At 43.3% G+C, this 21,033-nt stretch overlaps 1 protein-coding gene across 1 annotated transcript in view; it reads left to right on the forward strand.

Annotated features, from left to right (window-relative positions):
- Positions 1 to 2,791: 2,791 nt before the first annotated feature.
- The window catches only part of ANKMY1 (ankyrin repeat and MYND domain containing 1), a 166,325-nt gene continuing 148,083 nt past the window's right edge, over positions 2,792 to 21,033 (forward strand). Inside the window, exons 1-2 of the mRNA XM_038747277.1 lie at positions 2,792 to 2,938; positions 3,683 to 3,863. Coding sequence (XP_038603205.1) covers positions 2,805 to 2,938; positions 3,683 to 3,863 — 315 coding nt within the window. The 5' untranslated portion in view covers positions 2,792 to 2,804. The remainder of the gene's footprint in view (positions 2,939 to 3,682; positions 3,864 to 21,033) is intronic.

A 21,033-nucleotide genomic window follows, 5' to 3' on the forward strand; every position in this document is an offset into this window, starting at 1 on the left:
CCGGGTCCCTCGCTCCCCCCATCCCGGGGGTCCGTGCGGTGGTACCGCCCTGCCCCGGGCTCTGCCCTCGGAGACAAACACCGTGGTAAGCGCTTACTACGAGCCGGGCACTGTGCTAAGCGCCGGGTGGTCAGCGGGGAGGATGGGGAGGACGCCGGGATTTGATAAAGAAGATTTTAGAGAAGCGGCGTGGCTCGGGGGAAAGAGCAAGGGCTTGGGAGTCAGAGGTCATGGGTTCTAATCCCCACTCCGCCACAGGTCTGCTGTGTGACCTTGGGCAAGTCACTTAACTTCTCTGAGCCTCAGTTACCTCATCTGTAAAATGGGGATTAAGACTGTGAGCCCCACGTGGGACAACTTGAACGCCTTGTATTCAAGGTGTGAGCCCACTGTCGGGTAGGGACTGTCTCTATATGTTGCCAACTTGTACTTCCCAAGCGCTTAGTACAGTGCTCTGCACACAGTAAGCGCTCAATAAATACGATTGATTGATTGATTGTATCACCCCCCCCAGCGCTTAGAACAGTGCTCTGCACATAATAAGCGCTTAACAAATGCCATTATTATTATTATTCTCTGAGCCTCAGTTACCTCATCTGGAAAATGGGGATTAAGACTGTGAGCCCCACGTGGGACAACCTGATCACCTTGTATCCTCCCCAGCTCTTAGAACAGTGCTTTGCACATAGCAAGCACTTAACAAATACCCAAATTATTATTATTATTATTATTAATTATTATTTATTATTAATTATTATTATTATTATAAAGTCATCTCCGCAAGAAGGCTTGTCGAGCTGGGCAGACCCGAGGCTGGTTTCTTTGCACTGGGTTTCAGCATGGAGCCGAAATCCTGAGCAAGAAACCACTGCCATGCATTGAGAAGACTCACCTTTCTTTTTTTTAAAAAAAATGATGATGCTGATGATGATGGTCTTTGTTAAGGTCTTACTATGTGCCAAGCACTGTTCTAAGCGCTGGGGTAGATGCAAGAGAGTCAGGTTGTCCCACATGGGGCTCACAGTCTTCATCCCCATTTTACAGATGAGGTATTTGTTAATAATAATGTTGGTATTTGTTAAGCACTTAGTATGTGCAAAGCACTGTTCTAAGCACGGTGTGGGGGGGATACAAGGTGATCAGGTTGTCCTACGTGGGGCTCACACTCTTAGTCTCCATTTTACAGAAAAGGTAACTGAGGATCGGGGAAGTTAAGTGTCTTGCCCAAGGTCACACAGCAAACATGTGGCAGAGTCAGGATTAGAACCTATGACCTCTGACTCCCAAGCCCGGTATCTTTCCACTGAGCCACGCTGCTTTAAATGATGATGTTGATGATGATGGTCTTTGTTAAGCACTTACTATGTGTCAAGCACTGTTCTAAGCGCCAGAGTAGATACAAGGTAACCAGGTTGTTCCACATGGGGCTCACAGTCTTAACCCCCATTTTACAGATGAGGTATTTGTTAAGCATTTACTACGGGCCAGGTACTGTACTAAGTGCTTGGGTAGAAACAAGTTAATCTGGTTGGACATTCCCCCATCACTCTTATGGGGCTCATAGTCTTAACCCCTATTTGACAGATAACTGAGGCACAGAGAATAATAATAATATTGGTATTAAGCGCTTACTATGTGCCAACGACTGTTCTAAGCGCGGGGGTAGATACAAGGTAATCAGGGTGTCCCACGTGGGGCTCATAGTCTTAATCCCCATTTTACAGATGAGGTAACTGAGGCACAGAGAAGTGAAGTGACTTGCCCAGAGTCACACAGTTGACAAGTGGCGGAGCCAGGATAAGAACCCACGACCTCTGACTCCCAAGCCCATGCTCTTTCCACTAAGCCACGCTGCTTCTCTAAATTACTCTATTCATTTATTTATCTATTTTATTTGTACATATCTATTCTATTTATTTTATTTTGTTAGTATGTTTGGTTTTGTTCTCTGTCTCCCCCTTTTAGACTGTGAGCCGACTGTTGGGTAGGGACTGTCTCTGTATGTTGCCAATTTGTACTTCCCAAGCGCTTAGTACAGTGCTCTGCACATAGTAAGCGCTCAATAAATACGATTGATGATGATGATGATGAAGCGACTTGCTCAAGGCCACACAGCAGACAGGTGGTGAAGTCGGGATTAGAATTTAGGTCCTCCCGACTCCCAGGCACTTGAACTTGCACTAGGCCTCGCTGCTTCTCAACCTATTCATTCAATCGTATTCATTGAACGCTTACTGTGTGCAGAGCACTGTACTAAGCGCTTGGGAAGCAGGGGCACATGCAGGCCAGACCCACCACCCATCTTGCTGCCCCTCCTTATAATGACAGGCTCAAGGTGCAGCTCACCCTCGGAGGCCTCACTGGACTCAGAGGGCACATTTCAAATTATGACTTTTTTAGGGTAGCTGGTTTTATAAGCTATGTGCTTTCCATTTTTAATGGGGAAACTGACCCTGTTTTTTTTCTCTGTCTGAATCCAAGAAATTTTTTTTAAGTGTTAGACCCCTTTATAATAACAGTAGTACTAATGACATTTATTAAGTGCTTACTATGTGCAAAGCACTGTTCTAAGCGATGGGGAGTTTACAAGGGGATCAGGTTGTCCCATGGGGGGCTCATTTACAGATGAGGTAACTGAGGCACAGAGGAGTCAAGTGACTTGTCCAAAGTCCCACAGTTGACAAGTGGCAGAGCCGGGATTTGAACCCATGACCTCTGACTCCAAAGCCCGTGCACTTTCCACTGAGCCATGCTGCTTCTTTATGGGTTTCTGATTGTGTTTTTAGGCAGTTCCAAAAAGAGACATGGAAGTTGTTCCTGAAGACTCGATGAAAAGTCCTGAAGATGATGGAAAATGCAAGAGTATAGAAGAAATCCCAAAGGCTAATAGTCTCAGCCCTGCTATGGATACAGAGGGTTATTCAGATGACTTGGAAAGGTGTTGTATAAATTCATTATTTGTCTGTCAGTCAGTGGTATTTACTGAGCACTTACTATGTATAGAACACTGTACTCTTCCAAGAGCTTAGTACAGTGCTCTGCACACAGTATAAGTTAGCCCACAGCTAACTTATAGTCTAGAGGATGAGATTGTATTGTACTCTCCCAAGCGCTTAGTACAGTGCTCTGCCCACAGTACATGTTCCGTTAATGCCATGTATTGATTGATTAGCTGTACTATTAGTTTTGTGGGGGTTAGTTTAGTTTGTCCTGAAAAAAGTGTATTTCATATTATTTCCCTTGTAGGAATTAGACACTCCAGAAGGTAAATTGTTTTATCATCCACGATGCACAGTGTTTGTTAAATATTAGTTGAATCCACAAACTTGGTTACTTTGCCCAACATTTGTAGTCTATGTTGGAAGAGGTGATCTGTGTAGAATCTTTTATTTTTTTTTTTTCTGCTTGAAACCCGGAAACCTAGAAGGCATTAATTTCAAACAGAGCTCAAATTAGGCAAGAACTTAGATTTGGAACTTAAAAAAAATACCAAAACAAAAAACAAAAAGTAACGGATGCATTTTCTAGTGGCCAGAAGTGGTGATGTATTCTCAGCTAATGCAAAAAGGCCTTTTTTTGAAGAAACAAAAACAAAACAAAACAAAACAAAAATCCCTGTCAAGCCTTGATTGGCTGGAGTCTCAAGTCTGACAATTATGTCCCTTCCCAACTGTCTTTTCAGGACCCTTTCTGAATCAGTAGCTGATAAGATGAAATCAGTGGGCCAACCAGAGGATCAGCGGAAGGATTATATCCAACGGACAAAGGGAGTACAAGAATGGCAAGATGGTTCTGTTTATACAGGAGAATTTGGGCTTAATATGAAAGATGGATTTGGAAAATTTTCATGGGCCAATGGTGAGGTAAATCAGTTGAAATGGTTTATTTTATTTATTAGATTTATATAGTGCCTTTCCTCCCCAGGGTTCACTTTGATTAACTTCAAATAATCATTAATTCATTCAGTTCCGAGACATGATTTGTAGCTACCAACCAACAGGAAATAAACTACTGTGTGCATCATACTACTTTAATCTATGTCAGAAGCTGTCTAAAGTTTTATTGAATGGGTCATGTGCTTTCGACCAGTTATAGATAGCTGCTTTACTGCGATTTCATGTAGAATGCTGAGCATGTGCTAGAGAGGAATTCTTTCTAGAGGGAAGGGCTTATCAAGATCTATAGGGTGGGAATCAATTTTAGCATTCATTTTGCACCACGAGCAGAAGTTTTTCCAATGGATCATGAACAGTTTGTAATTAAAATCAGTTTTGATGATAGCTATATTAATTGATATTGGTCATATTTGGAAATATCAATAGCTGTAAATAACCTTAGCTTTTCTTAAAGTGCCACTCAACTTTAATCGGCTTTCACTATTTTGTTTTGGTTAAGTTGTTGGGAAGTTGTTGCTGGAAGCAGCATGGCTCAGTAGAAAGAGCCTGGGCTTTGGAGTCAGAGGTCATGGGTTCAAATCCCAGCTCTGCCAATTGTCAGCTGTGTGAGTTTGGGCAAGTCACTTAACTTCTCTGTGCCTCAGTTCCCTCATCTGTAAAATGGTGATTAAGACTGTGAACCCCCCGTGGGACAATCTGATCACCTTGTAACCTTCCCAGTGCTTAGAACAGTGCTTTGCACATAGTAAGTGCTTAATAAATGCCATTGTTATTATTGTTATTATTAAGTGTCTTGGGGAAAGCCGAGGTAGGCGGTGTCGTAAGCCTAGCTTTCCACATTATAGTGTTGATGGAACACTTACCATGTGAAATCAATCAATCGTATTTATTGAGCGCTTACTGTGTGCAGAGCACTGTACTAAGCGCTTGGGAAGTACAAGTTGGCAACATATAGAGACAGTCCCTACCCAACAGTGGGCTCACAGTCTAGGCTAAATACATTCCTCAGTTCAGACTTGGACCTTGCCCCTCAAGGGGCTAAAATCGAGGTAGGGGTGTGCAGACATATATTCACACACACACAGGTCCAGATTACAGGCACTGGGGCCATTTGATAAATTAAACAATCAAAACTTAAGTGCATAAATTGGTGGTTGGATAGTAAGTGGGGAAGAGAGCCCTGAAGTCTGTTCACCACTGCAGACCACAGCCCTGATCTCCACACTGCTGCAGCCTTTTCAGCAGCCTGATAATAGTGTGCTCCTAGAGAGGGTGGGGGGCTGCACCCCCAGGATATCGGACGGGGGGTGGGATACTGCTCCCGGTATCAAGGAGGCCTTCCGCTGATTCAGCGTGGCTCTGGAGAAGCAGCATGGCATAGGGGAAAGAGCATGGGCTTGGGAGTCAGGACGTGGGTTCTAATCCCGGATCTTCCACTTGTCTGCTGTGTGACCTTGGGCAAGCCACTTAACTTGTCTGTATCTCAATTACCTCATCTGTAAAATGGGGATTAAGACTGTGAGCCCCACATGGGATAACAGGATTACCTTGTATCTCCTCGGTGCTTAGAACAGTGCTTGGCACATAGTAAGCGCCTAACAAATACCATGATGAGTATTATAATTATTATCCCAGAAGTCAAGCTGGTCCTGCCCACATAGGTCATGGCTCTTGTTGGGTCTGCCCTGTCTACTCTGCTCCTCTCTGGGTCCTTACACCCCACAGTCATTCACTCATTCCTTCCTTCAATCAGTTGTATTTATTTATTTATTTATTTTTTAATGGCATCTATTAAGTGCTTACTATGTGAAAAGCACTGTTCTAAGCACTGAAGCACTTACTGTGTGCAGGGCACTGTACTAAGCACTGAGTACAATACAACAATAAATAGTCACATTCCCTGCCCACAGCTAGCTCACAGTCTAGAAGCGGGGAGACAGACATCAGTAAAAATAATTAAAATGACAGAACTGTAAATAAGTGCTGAAGGACTGGGAGGGGGAAGAGCAAAGGGAGCAAGCCAGGGCGATGCAGAAGGGAGTGGGAGATGAGGAAAAGTGGGGCTTAGTCTGGGAAGGCCTCTTGAAGGAGATGTGCCATCAATAGGGCTTTGAAGGAGGGGAGAATAATTATCTGTAGGATTTGAGGAGGGAAGGTATTTCAGGCCAGAGGAAGGATGTGGGCTAGGAGTCAGCGGTGAGTTAGGTGAGATTGAGGCACAGTGAGAAGGTTAGCAGTAGAGGAGTGAAATGCGTGGGCTCGGTTGTAGAAGGAGAGAAGTGAGGTGAGGTAGGAGAGGGCAAGGTGGTGGAGTGCTTTAAAGCCAACGATGAGGAGTTTTTATTTGATATGGAGGTGGATGGACAACCACTGGAGTTTTTTGAGGAGTGGGGTGACATGTCCTGAATGTTTTTGTAGAAAAATGATCTATGCAGCAGAATGGAGTATGGACTGGAATAGGGAGAGACAGGAGGCTGGGAGGCCAGCAAGGAGTTCTGATGCAGTAATCCAGGTGGGACAGGATGAGTGATTGTATTAACATGATAGCAGTTCGGATGGAGAGGAAAGGGCAGATTTTAGCGATGGTGTGAAGGTGGGACTCACAGGATTTAGTGATGGATTAAATATATGGGTTGAATAATGCCAAGGTTATCGCCTTACAAGATATGAAGGATGGTGGTGCAGTCTACAGTGATGGGAAAGTCAGGTGGAGGACAGAGTTTCAGTGGGAAGATAAGGGGCTGTGTTTTGGACATTGTTTGAGGTGACAGGAGGACATCCAAGTAGAGATGTCTTGAAGGCAGGAGGCAATGCAAGACTGGAGAGAGGGAGAGAGATCAGGGCTGGAGATGTAGATTTGGGAATCATCTGCATAGAGGTGGTAGTTGAAGCCTTGGGAGCGAATGCATTCTCCAAGGGAGTGGGTGTAGATGAAGAATTGAAGGGGACCCGGAACTCAACCTTGAGGGACCCCCTCACAGTTAGGAGGTGGAAGGTAAAGGAGGAGTCCACAAAGGAGACTGAATGGCCAGAGAGATAAGAGGAGAACCAGGAGAGGACAGAGTCAATGAAGCCAAGGTTGGATAACTTTTCTGGGAGAATGGGGTGGTCCAAAGTGTCAAAGGCAGCTGAGAGGTCAAGGAATATTAGGATGGAGTAAAGGCCATTGGATTTGTCAAGAAGGAGATCATTGGTGACCTTTGACAGTGTGGTTTCCGTGAAGGGGATGGAAGCCAGATTGGCGAGAGTCAAGGAGAGAATTGGAGGAGAGATATTTGAGACAGTTGGTGTAGCCAGCAACAGCGAGCACCCATCTTCTTCTTTCAAAGTCACTAAATACTACTACTACAACTACTACTACTACTACTACTACTACTACTACTAATGATGGTTTTGTTCAGCACTTTCTTTTTGCCAAGCACTTTAGTATATACAAAATCATCAGATCCCACATGGGGCCCACAGTCTAAATGGGAAGGAGAACAGACATTGAATCCACATTTTACAGATGAGAAAATTGTAAACCTATAAACCTGAAGAGAGTTGGAATCCCTGAGATTAAGGATTTAATAGTTGAGAATCAAATAACTGAAATGAGGACCCGTCTTTAAATGAAGTGTATCCTGCATGTATCTCTGAACTGTCTCTTGTCCAATAGCTCTGCCTCCCTCAGAGCCATTATTTCGACTTTGCATCAGGCCAATTCAGTTACAAGTGTCTTCCTTTCTGGATGATAGACTATCGTCATAAAGAGCCCTTGTGTTCCAGGATGCAGTGGTTATTTTTTGTGTATTTTTGAACTTAGAGCATTGCTAAAGTAGAGCCCACTGGATACAGTCATCTGAGCCTGTTTTAAGAGACGAAGGCTGACAGTTTTAGGGCATTTTGTTTCATCCCACATGTCCAAGACTGAACTCCTTGTCTTCCCTCCCAGACCCTGCCCTCTCCCTGACTTTCCCATCACTGTTGATGGCACTACCATCCTTCCTGTCTTATCAAGCCCGCAACCTTGGTGTCATCCTTGACTCCGCTCTCTCATTCACCCCTCACATCCAAGCTGTCACCAAAACTTGCCAGTCTTACCTCCGCAACATCGTCAAAATCCGCCCTTTCCTCTCCATCCAAACTGCTACCCTGCTCGTTCAAGCTCTCATCCTATCCCGTCTGGACTACTGCATCAGCCTCCTCTCCGATCTCCCATCCTCCTGTCTCTCCCCTCTTCAATCCATACTTCACGCCACTGCCCAGATTGTCTTTGTCCAGAAACACCTCTGGACATGTTACTCTCCTCCACAAAAATCTCCAGTGGCTACCAATCAATCTGCGCATCAGGCAGAAACTCCTCACCCTGGGCTTCAAGGCTGTCCATCACCTCGCCCCCTCCTACCTCACCTCCCTTCTCTCCTTCTACAGCTCAGCCCGCACCCTCCGCTCCTCTGCCGCTAATCTCCTCACCGTGCCTCGTTCTTGCCTGTCCCGCCACCGACCCCCGGCCCATGTCATCCCCCTGGCCTGAAATGCCCTCCCTCCGCACATCCACCAAGCTAGCTCTCTTCCTCCCTTCAAGGCCCTACTGAGCGCTCACCTCCTCCAGGAGGCCTTCCCAGACTGAGCCCCCTCCTTCCTCTCCCCCTCTTCCCCCTCTCCATCCCCCCCCACCTTACCTCCTTCCCCTCCCCACAGCACCTGTATATATGTAGATATGTTTGTATGTATTTATTACTCTGTTTATTCATTTATTTTATTTGTACATATTTGTTCTATTAATTTTATTTTGTTAATATGTTTTATTTTGTTCTCTGTCTCCCCCTTCTAGACTGTGAGCCCACTGTTGTGTAGACACCATCTCTATATGTTGCCAACTTGTACTTCCCAAACGCTTAGTATAGTGCTCTGCACACAATAAATACGATTGAATGAATGAATGAATCCCTTCCCCGTATTAGGGTGAATATTCTCAAAGAGGGTCACTCAAACAATTCTAGATATTTCTGAACTCTCTGCTGACTCAAAATCAAACTACCACTCTGAGTTGTTTCTTTAGGATGGGGTAGAAGATCCCTCATTTTCAGGAGAACTTGTATTTTAATGGTTTTTGCAGTAATGTTAATTGGTTGCTTGCTTAGAACCATCTGCTCAGCCTAGTTAAAATCAACTTTTAGAAAATGGCAGCAAGGTGTAGTGGAACGGACTCTGTTAAATCTCTCAGCACAGCCTGGTGGCCCGGGCCTGGGAGACAGAGAACCTGAGTTCTGATCCTGGGTCTGCCACTTGTCTGCTGTGTGACCCTGGGCAAGACACCTAACTTCTCTGGGCCCCAGTTACTTCATCTTTAAATTTGGGATTAAGAGTGTGAGCCCCATGTGGGACAGGGACTGTCTCCAAACTTGTATCTATCCCAGCGCTTATTAGAGTGCCTGGCTCATAGTAAGCACTAAACAAATGCCATTAAAAAGAGATCTCATTGTCAGCCATTCAGTCATATTATTGAGCACTTACTGTGTGTAGAGCACTGTACTAAGAGCTGGGGAGAGTACAGTATAACAATATGACAGACACTTTCCCTGAGGGAAAGGTCTTGACAGGGCTATGTGTTTGGCTTCTAGTGAACACTTCCAAAAGCTTAGTACTGTGCTTTGCAGCATGGCTTGGTGGATTGAGCACGGGCCCGGGGGTCAGAAAGTCATGGGTTCTAATCCCGACTCCACCACTTGTCTGCTGTGTGACCTTGGGCAAGTCACTTAACTTCTCTGTGCCTCGTTTATCTCATCTGTATAATGGGGATTGAGACTGTGAGCCCCACATGGGACACAGACTGTGTCCAACCCTTGTCTCCACCCCAGCGCTTAGTACAGTGTCTGCCGCATAGTAAGTGCTTAACAAATACTAATATTATTATCATTATTAGAGAAGCTGCGTGGCTCAGTGGAAAGAGCCTAGGCTTAGGAGTCAGAGGTCATGGGTTCAAATTCTGGCTTTGCCAATTGTCAGCCGTGTGACTTTGGGCAAGTCACTTCACTTCTCTGTGCCTCAGTTACTCCATCTATAAAATGGGGATTAAGACTGTGAGCCCCCCGTGGGACAACCTGATCACTTTGTAACCTCCCCAGCACTTAGAACAGTGCTTGGCACATAGTAAGAGCTTAATAAATGACATTTTTATTATTATGATGATTATTATCACTTTGCATTGGTCATGGTGGCTGAAAACGGGTTTTGTCCATAAAATTCTTGGGTACCTTTTGCAACATGCTGCGCTCCTACTTACTCATCGCACCCCATCTCCCACGGGGAACATCCCTGGCAGGGTTGAGTGGCTGCAAGTGGGGCTGACTGCACAAATAACCAGCACTAGAATCAATTCCTTGGCACAGATTCTAGGATCACAAGTCTTCAGTGACTGAACCGAGGCTCAATCAATCGAACCATCAATCGATTTTGTTTATTGTGTGCAGAGCTCTGTACTAAGCACCTGGGTATGTATAGGACAACAGAGTTTGGTAGACATACACCCTGCCCACAAAGAGCTTACATTCTACAGGGAGTCAGTCATTTAAATAAATTATGGGTATGTGCATATCCAGAGGCTTTTCAGACATTTAATAAATACCTTTGTATTGCCTTACTGAAAGCACATCTCCAAGTGGCCTTCCCAGACTAAGCCCCACTTTTCCTCATCTCCCACTCCCTTCTTCATCACCCTGACTTGCTTCCTTTGCTCTTGCCCCCTCTTTCCACCCCACAGTATTTATGTATATATCAGTAATTTTATTTATTTAAGTGACGTCTGTTTACTTGTATTGATGTCTCTCCCCTTCTAGATTGTGAGCTCATTGTGGGCAGGGATTTTCTTTATTGCTGTATTGTACTTTCCCAAGTGATTAGTACAGTGCTCTGCACACAGTGAGCACTCAATAAATACAATTGAATGAATGAATTGACCTCCAGGGAAACAGACACTTCTGTTCCCTCTTCTGTTGGAAATGCCGCTTTCATTCATTCATTCAATCATGTTTATTGAATGCTCACTGTTTGCAGAATGCTGTATGAAGTGCTTGGGAGTGTACAATATAACAATAAACAGACACGTTTCCTGCCTGCAATGAGCTTACAGTCTAGAGAGACAAGTTTACAGTTGAGAGGGAAACATTTTTCCTCTATTATGTGAAGAGGTTTATCCACAGGGACAGGGACTGTGTCCAACCTGATTACCCCAGTGCTTAGAACATTGCCTGCAGCACAGTGAGTGCTTAACAAATGCCATTTTTAATTGATTTAGTTTTAGTCCATTCTAAAATTATTGACATTTTTAACATTTAAATGATCAACATTAATTATCTAGCTTTACTTCTATTTATTCTGATGACTTGACACCTGTCCATATGTTTTGTTTTGTTGTCTGTCTCCCCCTTCTAGACTGTGAACCCGTTGTTGGGTAGGGGCCATCTCTATATGTTGCCAACTTGTACTTCCCAAGCGCTTAGTACAGTGCTCTGCACACAGTAAGCGCTCAATAAATACGATTGAATGAATGAATGAATCCATTGCTTAGGACCAGAATTGACCCAGGCGCAGATTAATTCTATCCCTAACTTTTTTTTTTGTTGGCTACTTAAAGATTTTCAGATGTGCATGTATCAGGTTTGTGAACCCAAACTGGACCCGTGGGTCTATTCAAGATGCCTGGTTGAGGAATTATGCTAGTTTAAATGAGAGCCTGAAGAGTTGGGAACTTTTGGAACTGCATTTATAGTGTTCCTTTAGCATTAAATTCCCTGAAGATAAAATTAACCAAAGATCTGAGAGTCTGTAGAAGAATATTGATGTAGCTGTACTTAGATCCAACATGAAGGAATATTGCTCTATCATACTAAGCCTAGAAATCCAGCCTCTCTTGTTTCTATAGAGACCTAATCGCTGCCGTATCACATTCAAAAATCATTTTGATAGGTACCTTATTTCTACAAGAATTTAGACGAGTTATAAGGTGATTCTTTTCAGCTCTGCATTTTATTGAGAAAGCCAAACAACAAGGTAAATTAAATATGGGTTGAACAAGCTTTTTTTAATGCATCTAACTTTTGGTGTCATCTTGGGAAAATGCTTTGAACTCTGCAGTCTGCACTTTCAGGATAGCTATTAATAATTTCTTGCGACGGGAAATTTTTTGGTTTGAAAATAATACTGCTAAATTCCCGTAATGGCAGTGTCGTGACTTCCAAATGAGTAGGACATCTAATTCAATAAACAAGCTAATTTTCCTCTTCTGCAAGACATAAATGTAAAAGGGAAAGCTAAGTAAATACTTCTAAATTGTAGACAAGAATTAGGAACAAATATTTATTCACAATGGAAATACTAAAAAAGAAGCAGTGTAAAATGTTTGAAACATAAGTTTCTACAGAAATCAGGAATGGGTCAGGTATTTCGATTCAGATCATTCAATCATATTTGTAGAGTGCTCGCTTTGTGCAGAGCACTGTACTAAGTGCTTGGGAAAGTACAATACAGCAATAAGAGAGACAATCCCTACCCACAAAAGGCTCAATCAATCAATCGTATTTATTGAGCACTAACTGTGTGCAGAGCACTGTACTAAGTGCTTGGGAAGTACAAGTTGGCAACATATAGAGACAGTCCCTACCCAACAGTGGGCTCACAGTCTAGAACAGGGAGACAGAGAACAAAACCAAACATTAACAAAATAAAATAAATAGAATAGATATGTACAAGCAAAATAAATAAATAAATAAATAAATAAATAGAGTAATAAATATGTACAAACATATATACATATATACAGGTGCTGTGGGGAAGGGAAGGAGGTAAGATGGGCTAGAGGTCAAACTAAGACATTTATTTAAACAATTGTCCCATGATTTTTTTTATGCAGTCCCTGAAATTTAAAATCCCAGTTGATCATGGAGTTTGGCTGCCCAAGTCATTGAATGAACTTTATACAACTCCTCCAGAGTAATAATAATAATCATAACAATAATAATTGTGATATTTTTAAAGATCCTACTATGGGCCAAACACTGTTCTCAGAGCTAGGATAGATACAAGGTAATCAGTTTGGAACAGTCCCTTGTCCCACATGGGCCTCACAGTCTTGATCCCCATTTTACAGATGAGGTAATGGAGGCACAGACAAGTTAAGTGATTTGCCCAAGGTCACACAACAGACAGGTGGCAGAGCCAGGATTATCACCCACACCCTCTGACTCTGAGGCTCAGGCTCTTTCCACTGGGCCATGCTGCTTCTCCCACCATTCTTATACTTTTTGTAAGCATTTTTACGCCTGAATAACCTTTCAAAAGATGCTGCCTCAGAAAACTACAATCACAATTTATTCTGAAGAAGCTGAAAGCATATCCTCTGAACTGCTGCCTTTTTCAGATATGGAAACTGAGGATAGAGTAATTCTTCTTGCCCAGTCCCACAGTAGGACTGGATGATCTCCCAACAGAACCATGGCCTATCTGAATTGTGCCCCGTAATCACCAGCATCCACCAATGGGTCATTGAGAAGGATGGTGACTTTGCGAACATTTGCAGTGTGCATTTCGGAAATCAGTTATGCTACTAAAATGAACACAACGACCTCTTGGATAGCAAGATTGTAGGTCAATCATGGTCATCTCAGAACAGATACCTTCCCACTTCCTAGGCTTCAACCGAAAATTTCAGGTGGGGAGTAGTGGAAGAGGAAGTTTGTACCCGATAGTGAATTGCCAATATTTCATCTTTCTGTCAATTGGACAGGGGGAAGTGCTGGAGGCCAGAGTCTTGGTTATTTGATTGAGTAGAGATGTGATATATTTGCAGAGTACAATGGGGAATTTATCAATTTGTCATGCACCTCTTCTGGTCACCTGAATTAATAACATTCTTTGGCTTAGCTGTGGAGCTATTCTGGAATAAAACACTAATAATAATAATAATAATTATATTAGTTCATTCATTTATTCATTTGTATTTATTATGGGCTTACTGTGTGCAGAGAACTGTCCTAAACACTTGGGAAAGTACAATACAACAATCAACAGTGACTTGTTAAGCACATACTCTGTGCCAAGCACTGCTCTAAGCACTGGGCTAGATACAAGTTAATCAGTTTGGACACAATCCCTGTCCCACATGAGGGTCACACTCTTAATCCCTATTTTACAGATGAGGTAATTGAGTCCTAAAGAAGTTAAGTGACTTGCCCAAGGTCAGTCAATGATATTTATCAGGCATTTACTATGTACAGAGCACTGTATTAAACTCTTACAAGAGTACATTACAAGAGTTGGTAGACATGTTCCCTGCTTACAAAGATCTTACAATCTATATTAATCAGACATTAATATATATAAATAGATTATGACTGTGTACATAAGTGTTCAAAGGGTACAACAAATTCAGGTGCATAGATAATGCTGAAGGTGAGAGGGAGTTGGGAAAAGAGGGCTTAATCAGGGAAGGCATCTTGGAGGAGATGTGACCTTAATAAGGCTTTTAAGGTGGGGAGAGTAAAGGTCTGGCATATATGGAGGGGGGAGAGATTTTCTCAGGCCATAAGGAGGATGTGGGAAAGGAGTTGGTAGTGAAATAGATGAGATTGAAGCGCAGAGAGCTAGCAGGTGGTAGAGAGGCAAACGAGTGGACTGGGCTGCAGTAAGATATCAGTGGGGTAAGGTAGGAAGTTTAAGCTGATTGAGTGCTTCAGAGAGGATGGTAAGGAGTTTTTGTTCGATGGGAAGTCGATGGGTGACCACTGGAGGTTCTTGAGGAGTGGGCATGGACTGAATGTTTTTTTAGAAAAATGATCTCGGCAACAGAGTGAAGTATGGACTGGAGAGGGGAGAGACCAGGAGGCAAGGAGGTCAGCAAGGAGGCTGAAGCAGCAGTCAAGGCAGAGTATGATAATTCCTTGGATCAAATGATAGTAGATTGGATGGAGAGCAAAGAATGGATTTTAGGGATGTTGTGAAGGTTGAACTGACAGGATTTGGTGACAGACTGAATATGTGGTTTCAATGAAAAGGATGAGTCAAAGATAATGCCAAGGTTACAGGTTTATGAACTATGGAGGACAATGGTGTTGTCTGAAGTTATGGAAAAGGCGGGGAGGACTGGGTTTGGATGGAAAGATGTGTTTTAGCTTGAGGTGTCAGTGGGACATCCAAGTAGAAGTGTTCTGAAGGCAGGCGGAGATGCAAGACTGCAGAGGAGGAGAAAGATCAGGGCTGGAGATGTGATTTTGGGAATCATCTGCATAAAGGTGGTAATAATAATAATAATAATAGTGGTGACATTTGTTAAGCGCTTAGTATGTGCAAAGCACTGTTCTAAGCGCTGGGGGGGTGGATACAAGGTGATCAGTTTGCCCCACGTGGGGCTCACAGTCTTAATCCCTATTTTACAGATGAGGTAACTGAGGCTCAGAGAAGTTAAGTGACTTGCCCAAGGTCACACAGCAGACATGTGGTGGAGCCGGGATTCGAACTCGTGATCTCTGACTCCAAAGCCTGTGCTCTTTCCACTGAACCACACTGCTTCTTCTTAGTTGAAGCCATGAGAGCTAATGGGTTCTCTCTCATTCTCCCTCCCGCATTGCCAGAATTTGGGTCTGTACCTTCTAAATGCTTTGGTACACATATCCATCTGATTACTGCATCAGGCTCCTCACTAACCTCCCTTGCTCTAGCCTTCCCCATCCCTAATCCATCCTTTACTCTCACAGCCAGGTCCTTTTTCCAAAAAAAATAAAACCAACTAAAAAAGGAAACTTGTTCTGCATACATCTGTCCACACCTCAGAAACAGCCAGTGGTGGCCCATCCCTCCTGCAATCAAACAGAAACTCCTCACCATCACCTTTAAGGCATTCAGTCAGCTCTCTCTCCCACGGATCCACCCTGCTTCCCACTCCAGTGCATACAGTTCACTTCGTTCCTCTAAATCCAACATCTTTTCACTGCCTCGGTCTCGTCTCTCTTGCCACTGACCACTTGCTCACATCTGCCCTCCTTCCTATCTACTTTTCACATCCAAAAGATGGTCACTCTACCCATCTCTGAAGCCATGATGAAATTTTATCTCCTCTAAGAACTCTTTCCTGAGTAATCTCTCATTACCCCACCACAAATTTATGAATTTGTATTCATACTTCCTAGCATCTTGATATTCACCCCACCCCCAAAGCACTTATGTTCATACCTTTGTAACTCTGTTGCTTTTACTATATGTAATTTATTTTAATGAATCTCTTCCTCACGAGAATGTAAACCCCTTGAGAGCAGGGATCATGTCTACCAACTCTATTGAACTCTCCCAAGCATTTAGTATGGGGATGTGCACACAGTAAGTGCTCAAAAATGACCATGGATTGATGTTTAGCCCAGCTACTAAGGGAGTAATAGAATGTATTTGTGGGAAGAAAAAATCAAAATAATTCACCCCCTTCACCTGTACATCTGATCCCATTCCTTTGCATCTCATCAAAACACTAGCCTCCTCCCTTCTTCCCTCCCTAACAGCCGTCTTCAACTGTTCACTCTTCAATGGCTTCTTCCCCACTGCTTTAAAACATGTTCATGTCTCCCCATCCTAAAAAAAACAGCCTTTCTTGACCCCATGGCTCCCTCCAGTGATGGCTCCATCTCCCTCCTACCATTCCTCTCCCAAATCCTTGAACAAGCTGTCTACACCCACTGCCTCAAGTTCCTCTCCTCCAATTCTCTTCTTGATCCCCTCCAATTTGGCTTCTGTCCCCTTAACTCCTCAGAACCCAGCCTCTCGAAAGTCACCAGTGATCTCCTTCTTGCCAAATTCAATGGCCTCTACTCCTTCCTAATCCTCCTCATCCTCTCAGCTGCCTTTGGCACTGTCGAACACTCCCTTCTCCTGGAAACTTTATCCAACCTCAGCTTCACCGACACTGTTCTCTCCTGGTTTTACTCTTATCTCTCTGGCTGCTCATTCTCAGTCTCCTTCTCAGATTCCTCCTCTGCCCCCATCCCCTAACTGTGGATGTCCCTCAAGGTTCAATTATGGGTCCCCTTCTTTTCTCCATCTACACCCACTCACATGGAAAACTCATTTGCTCACAAGACTTCAAATACCACCTCTGTGCTGATGACCCCCAAATTTGCATTTCCAGCCCTGATGTCTCTCCCTCTCTGCAGTCTCACATTTCCTCCTGCCTTCAGGACATCTCTACCTGGATGTCCTCCCATCACCTCAAACTTATATGGCTAAAATAGAACTTCTTATCTTCCCACCCAAACCCTGTCCTCCTGCTCACTTTCCCATCACTGTTTATGGCATCACCATCCTTCCTGTCTCACAAGCTCATAATGTTGATATTATCCTTGACTCCTCTCTCTCGTTCAATCCATATATTCAAGCCATCATTCAATCCTGTCTGTTCTACCTTCACAACATCGCCAAAATCCACCCCTTCCTCTCCATCCAAACTGCTATCACATTAATGCAAGCACTTACCCTATCCCGCCTTGAATATTGTATCAGCTTCCTTGCTGACCTCCCTGCTTCCTGACTCTCCCCATTCCAGTCCACACTCCATTCTGCTGCCTGGATCATTTTCCTTCAAAAGTGTTCAGATCATGTTTCCCCATTCCTCAAGAAACTCCAATTGTTACCCAGCCACCTCCGCATCAAACAAAACACTCCTCACCATTGGCTTTAAAGCACTCTATCACCTTGCCCCCTCCTACCTCACCTCGTTACTCTCCTACACACTATCCAACCCCCACACTTCGTTCCTCTAATGCTAACCTTCTCACTGTACCTCGAGCTCATCTATCTTTCTGCTGACCTTCCTTTCACCTCCTGCCTCTGGCCTGGAACACCCTCATCTTCATAGCAAACAGATATTGAAAGGACATCTCCTCCAAGAAGCCTTGCCCAACTAAGCCCTCCTCTCCTCTTCTCCCACTCTCTTCTGTATCACCCCGACTTGCTCCCTTCATTCATCCTCCCTTCCATCCCTACAGTACATATGTATATGGTGCCTGGCATAGTAAGCACTTAATAAATACCATTATTATATCTGTAATTTATATGTTTATTTAGGCTCTAGACTGTGAGTTCTTTGTGGGCAGGGAATGTGTCTGTCTGCTGTTATAGTGTACTCTCCCAAGTGCTTAGTATAGTGCTTTCCACACAGTAAGCTCTCCATAAATGTGATTGAATGAATGAATATTTCTGTAAATCAAAATTGGAGAGGAGATAACGCTGGTAGGATTCTTGTGGCAGGGGTAAGCATTATGCACAAGGTTCAATAAAGGAAACTCTGGAAATCATAGAAAGGTTATTTTAACTTCATATAAGCTCCAAAATCATGAAGTGAGTATAAAAACAAGAACACAACTGTTTGGATTAGAATATTATTTTCCCAGGTGGGTTATGAGGAAGAGTTGCAAGGGTATTAAAATCAATTATCCCACTCCTGAGAGGTTAAGAGCTATTCCTTCACTGCAGGATCAGCTGCCTAGTAGAGTAATATTTAATGAATGCACAGCTTGTGCTGTGCATTGTAGAGAAGCAGCATGGCCTAATCAATCAATCAATCACCTAGTCAGTGGTATTTATTGAGTGCTTACTATGTACAGAACACTGTACTAAACATTTGGGAGAGTACAGTACAATAGAATTAACAGATATGTTTCCTGCCCATAACAAGCTTATGGTCTACAGGGTCTGGTGGAAAGAACATAAGCTTGGGAGTCAGAGGACTTGGGTTCTAATCCCACTCTGCTGTGTGACCTTGGGCAAGTCTTTTAACTTCTCTGAACCTCAGTTTCTTCATCTGCAACAATGGGGATTCTCCCTCCTGCTTATACTGTGAGCCCTATATGGGACCTGATTATTTTGTATCTCCCTCAGTGCTTAGTAGAGTGCTTGGCACCTAGTAAGCACTTAACAAGTACGATTATTAGATTCTTAGGAGCCTGGCCAAGGAGTAAGAACATTGTACTGGGTTCCAGAAGACTTAGCTTCATATCCTAGCTCTGCCTTTTGCCTACTGTGTGTCATTGGGCAAGTTACTTAACTTCTCTGTGCCTGTTTCCTCATCTGCAAAATGGGGATACAATAGCTGCTCATCCGTACTCTTTATAATGTGAGTGACAGGGACTACATTCAATCTGATTATTTTGTATTTACCCCAGCTCTTGGCGTATAGAAAGCCCTTACTAAATACTATCATTACCATCATCTTTACAAAATAAATCATGACATGTTTCCTACCCACAGAGACCTTACACTGTAACAGAGGAAATATTCCTAAAAATATTTACAATGAGGCAGAAACTCCTCACCCTGGGCTTCAAGGCTGTCCATCACCTCACCCCCTCCTACCTTACCTCCCTTCTCTCCTTCTACAGCCCAGCCCGCACCCTCCGCTCCTCCGCCGCTAATCTCCTCACCGTACCTTGTTCTCGCCTGTCCCACCAGCGACCCCCGGCCCACGTCATCCCCCGGGCCTGGAATGCCCTCCCTCTGCCCATCCGCCAAGCTAGCTCTCTTCCTCCCTTCAAGGCCCTGCTGAGAGCTCACCTCCTCCAGGAGGCCTTCCCAGACTGAGCCCCTTCCTTCCTCTCCCCCTCATCCCCCTCTCCATCCCCCCATCTTACCTCCTTCCCTTCCCCACAGCACCTGTATATATGTATATATGTTTGTACATATTTATTACTCTATTTATTTATTTATTTATTTTACTTGTACATATCTAGCCTATTTATTTTATTTTGTTAGTATGTTTGGTTTTGTTCTCTGTCTCCCCCTTTTAGACTGTGAGCCCACTGTTGGGTAGGGACTGTCTCTATATGTTGCCAATTTGTACTTCCCAAGCGCTTAGTACAGTGCTCTGCGCATAGTAAGCACTCAATAAATGCGATTGATGATGATGATGATGATGATGGTCAAAATAAATAATTGACTAAACAGATAAATATGCATATTGAGAAGTTCATACATGCCAGAATAGGCTGATGGATTTTATATGCCAAGGGGTCTCTGGCCTGTAAGGTCACTGTGAGACAGGAAGGCCTCTACCACCTCTGTTATATTGTACTCTCCCAAGAACCTGGTACGGTGCTTTGCTGCACACAGTAAGTGTTCAGTTAATGTCATTGATTGATTAGTGTTCTGGAAACCTAAGGACAGAAGGCTTACTAGAAGAGGTGAGATTCTAGGAAGGCCTTGAATGGATTTGGAGAGGGAGGGAATTCCAAGCCAGGGAAGTATTTGAGGGAGGGACCGATGGGAGAGAGGTACAGGTCATAAACTCAGGGATATCGGTTATCCAAAATGACTTGGGAGGCTTCAGTTATAAAACTTGTCAGAGATTTCAAGGTTTGGGTGGCATTTTGCTTAGAACTCAGCAAACCACTGAGCCCATGCTCCTCAAAAATTTATGTTGCTACAGATTAACATTAAAATCTGTGGTGGAACTCATTCCAAATGCACCCAACTTGTTTTAGTGTTCTGAATATCTGCCACTTTTATCATACTGATTAAAGATTAACCAAGTATCTGCTATAAAAATGAGATAGATGAGTCATTATATTTCATAATTTATTGGCATTCATCTCTTAAAAGTTCTGCCTTCAACAAAAACGTTTGAAGTAAAATATAGCATGCATCATTAAGTTAAGGCTTTCATGAAATGTACAGCTACTCCTGAGTTCTTGGAGCACACTTTGTATTCGATTTTGTTATTCACCTGTAGTTATCTTCAGTACATTCCCAGTTCATCTGGGGAACACTAGCTGAGCCTTGTGGTTGCTAATTTAGCACCTTTAATTTTCCCTGAATCATAGCTAGAAAGTACAGTTGAGTGGTTAAAGCATCTTCCTTATTTTGGAAAAAAGTTTGTGTTTCAAATCTTTTTGTTAATGCAAAGCTTTTGAACTGTATAAATTATTTTTTTTCATTAAGATAATACATATTTGTTTTGGACACATATTTCTCCAGTGAATTGTCTTGCATTCCAAGGGTGCCAACTTCATTTTGAGCAGAGAAAGAACAGTACGCTCAAACCTTTACCCTTACCAAAAATGTCAGTGCCCAGTTGATTGCCAGAGGATCATTGTATCTCTGTGACCCCTTGGAATTATATGCA

The sequence above is a fragment of the Tachyglossus aculeatus genome, chromosome 1, assembly GCF_015852505.1.
Source record: "Tachyglossus aculeatus isolate mTacAcu1 chromosome 1, mTacAcu1.pri, whole genome shotgun sequence".
NCBI lineage: Eukaryota > Metazoa > Chordata > Mammalia > Monotremata > Tachyglossidae > Tachyglossus > Tachyglossus aculeatus.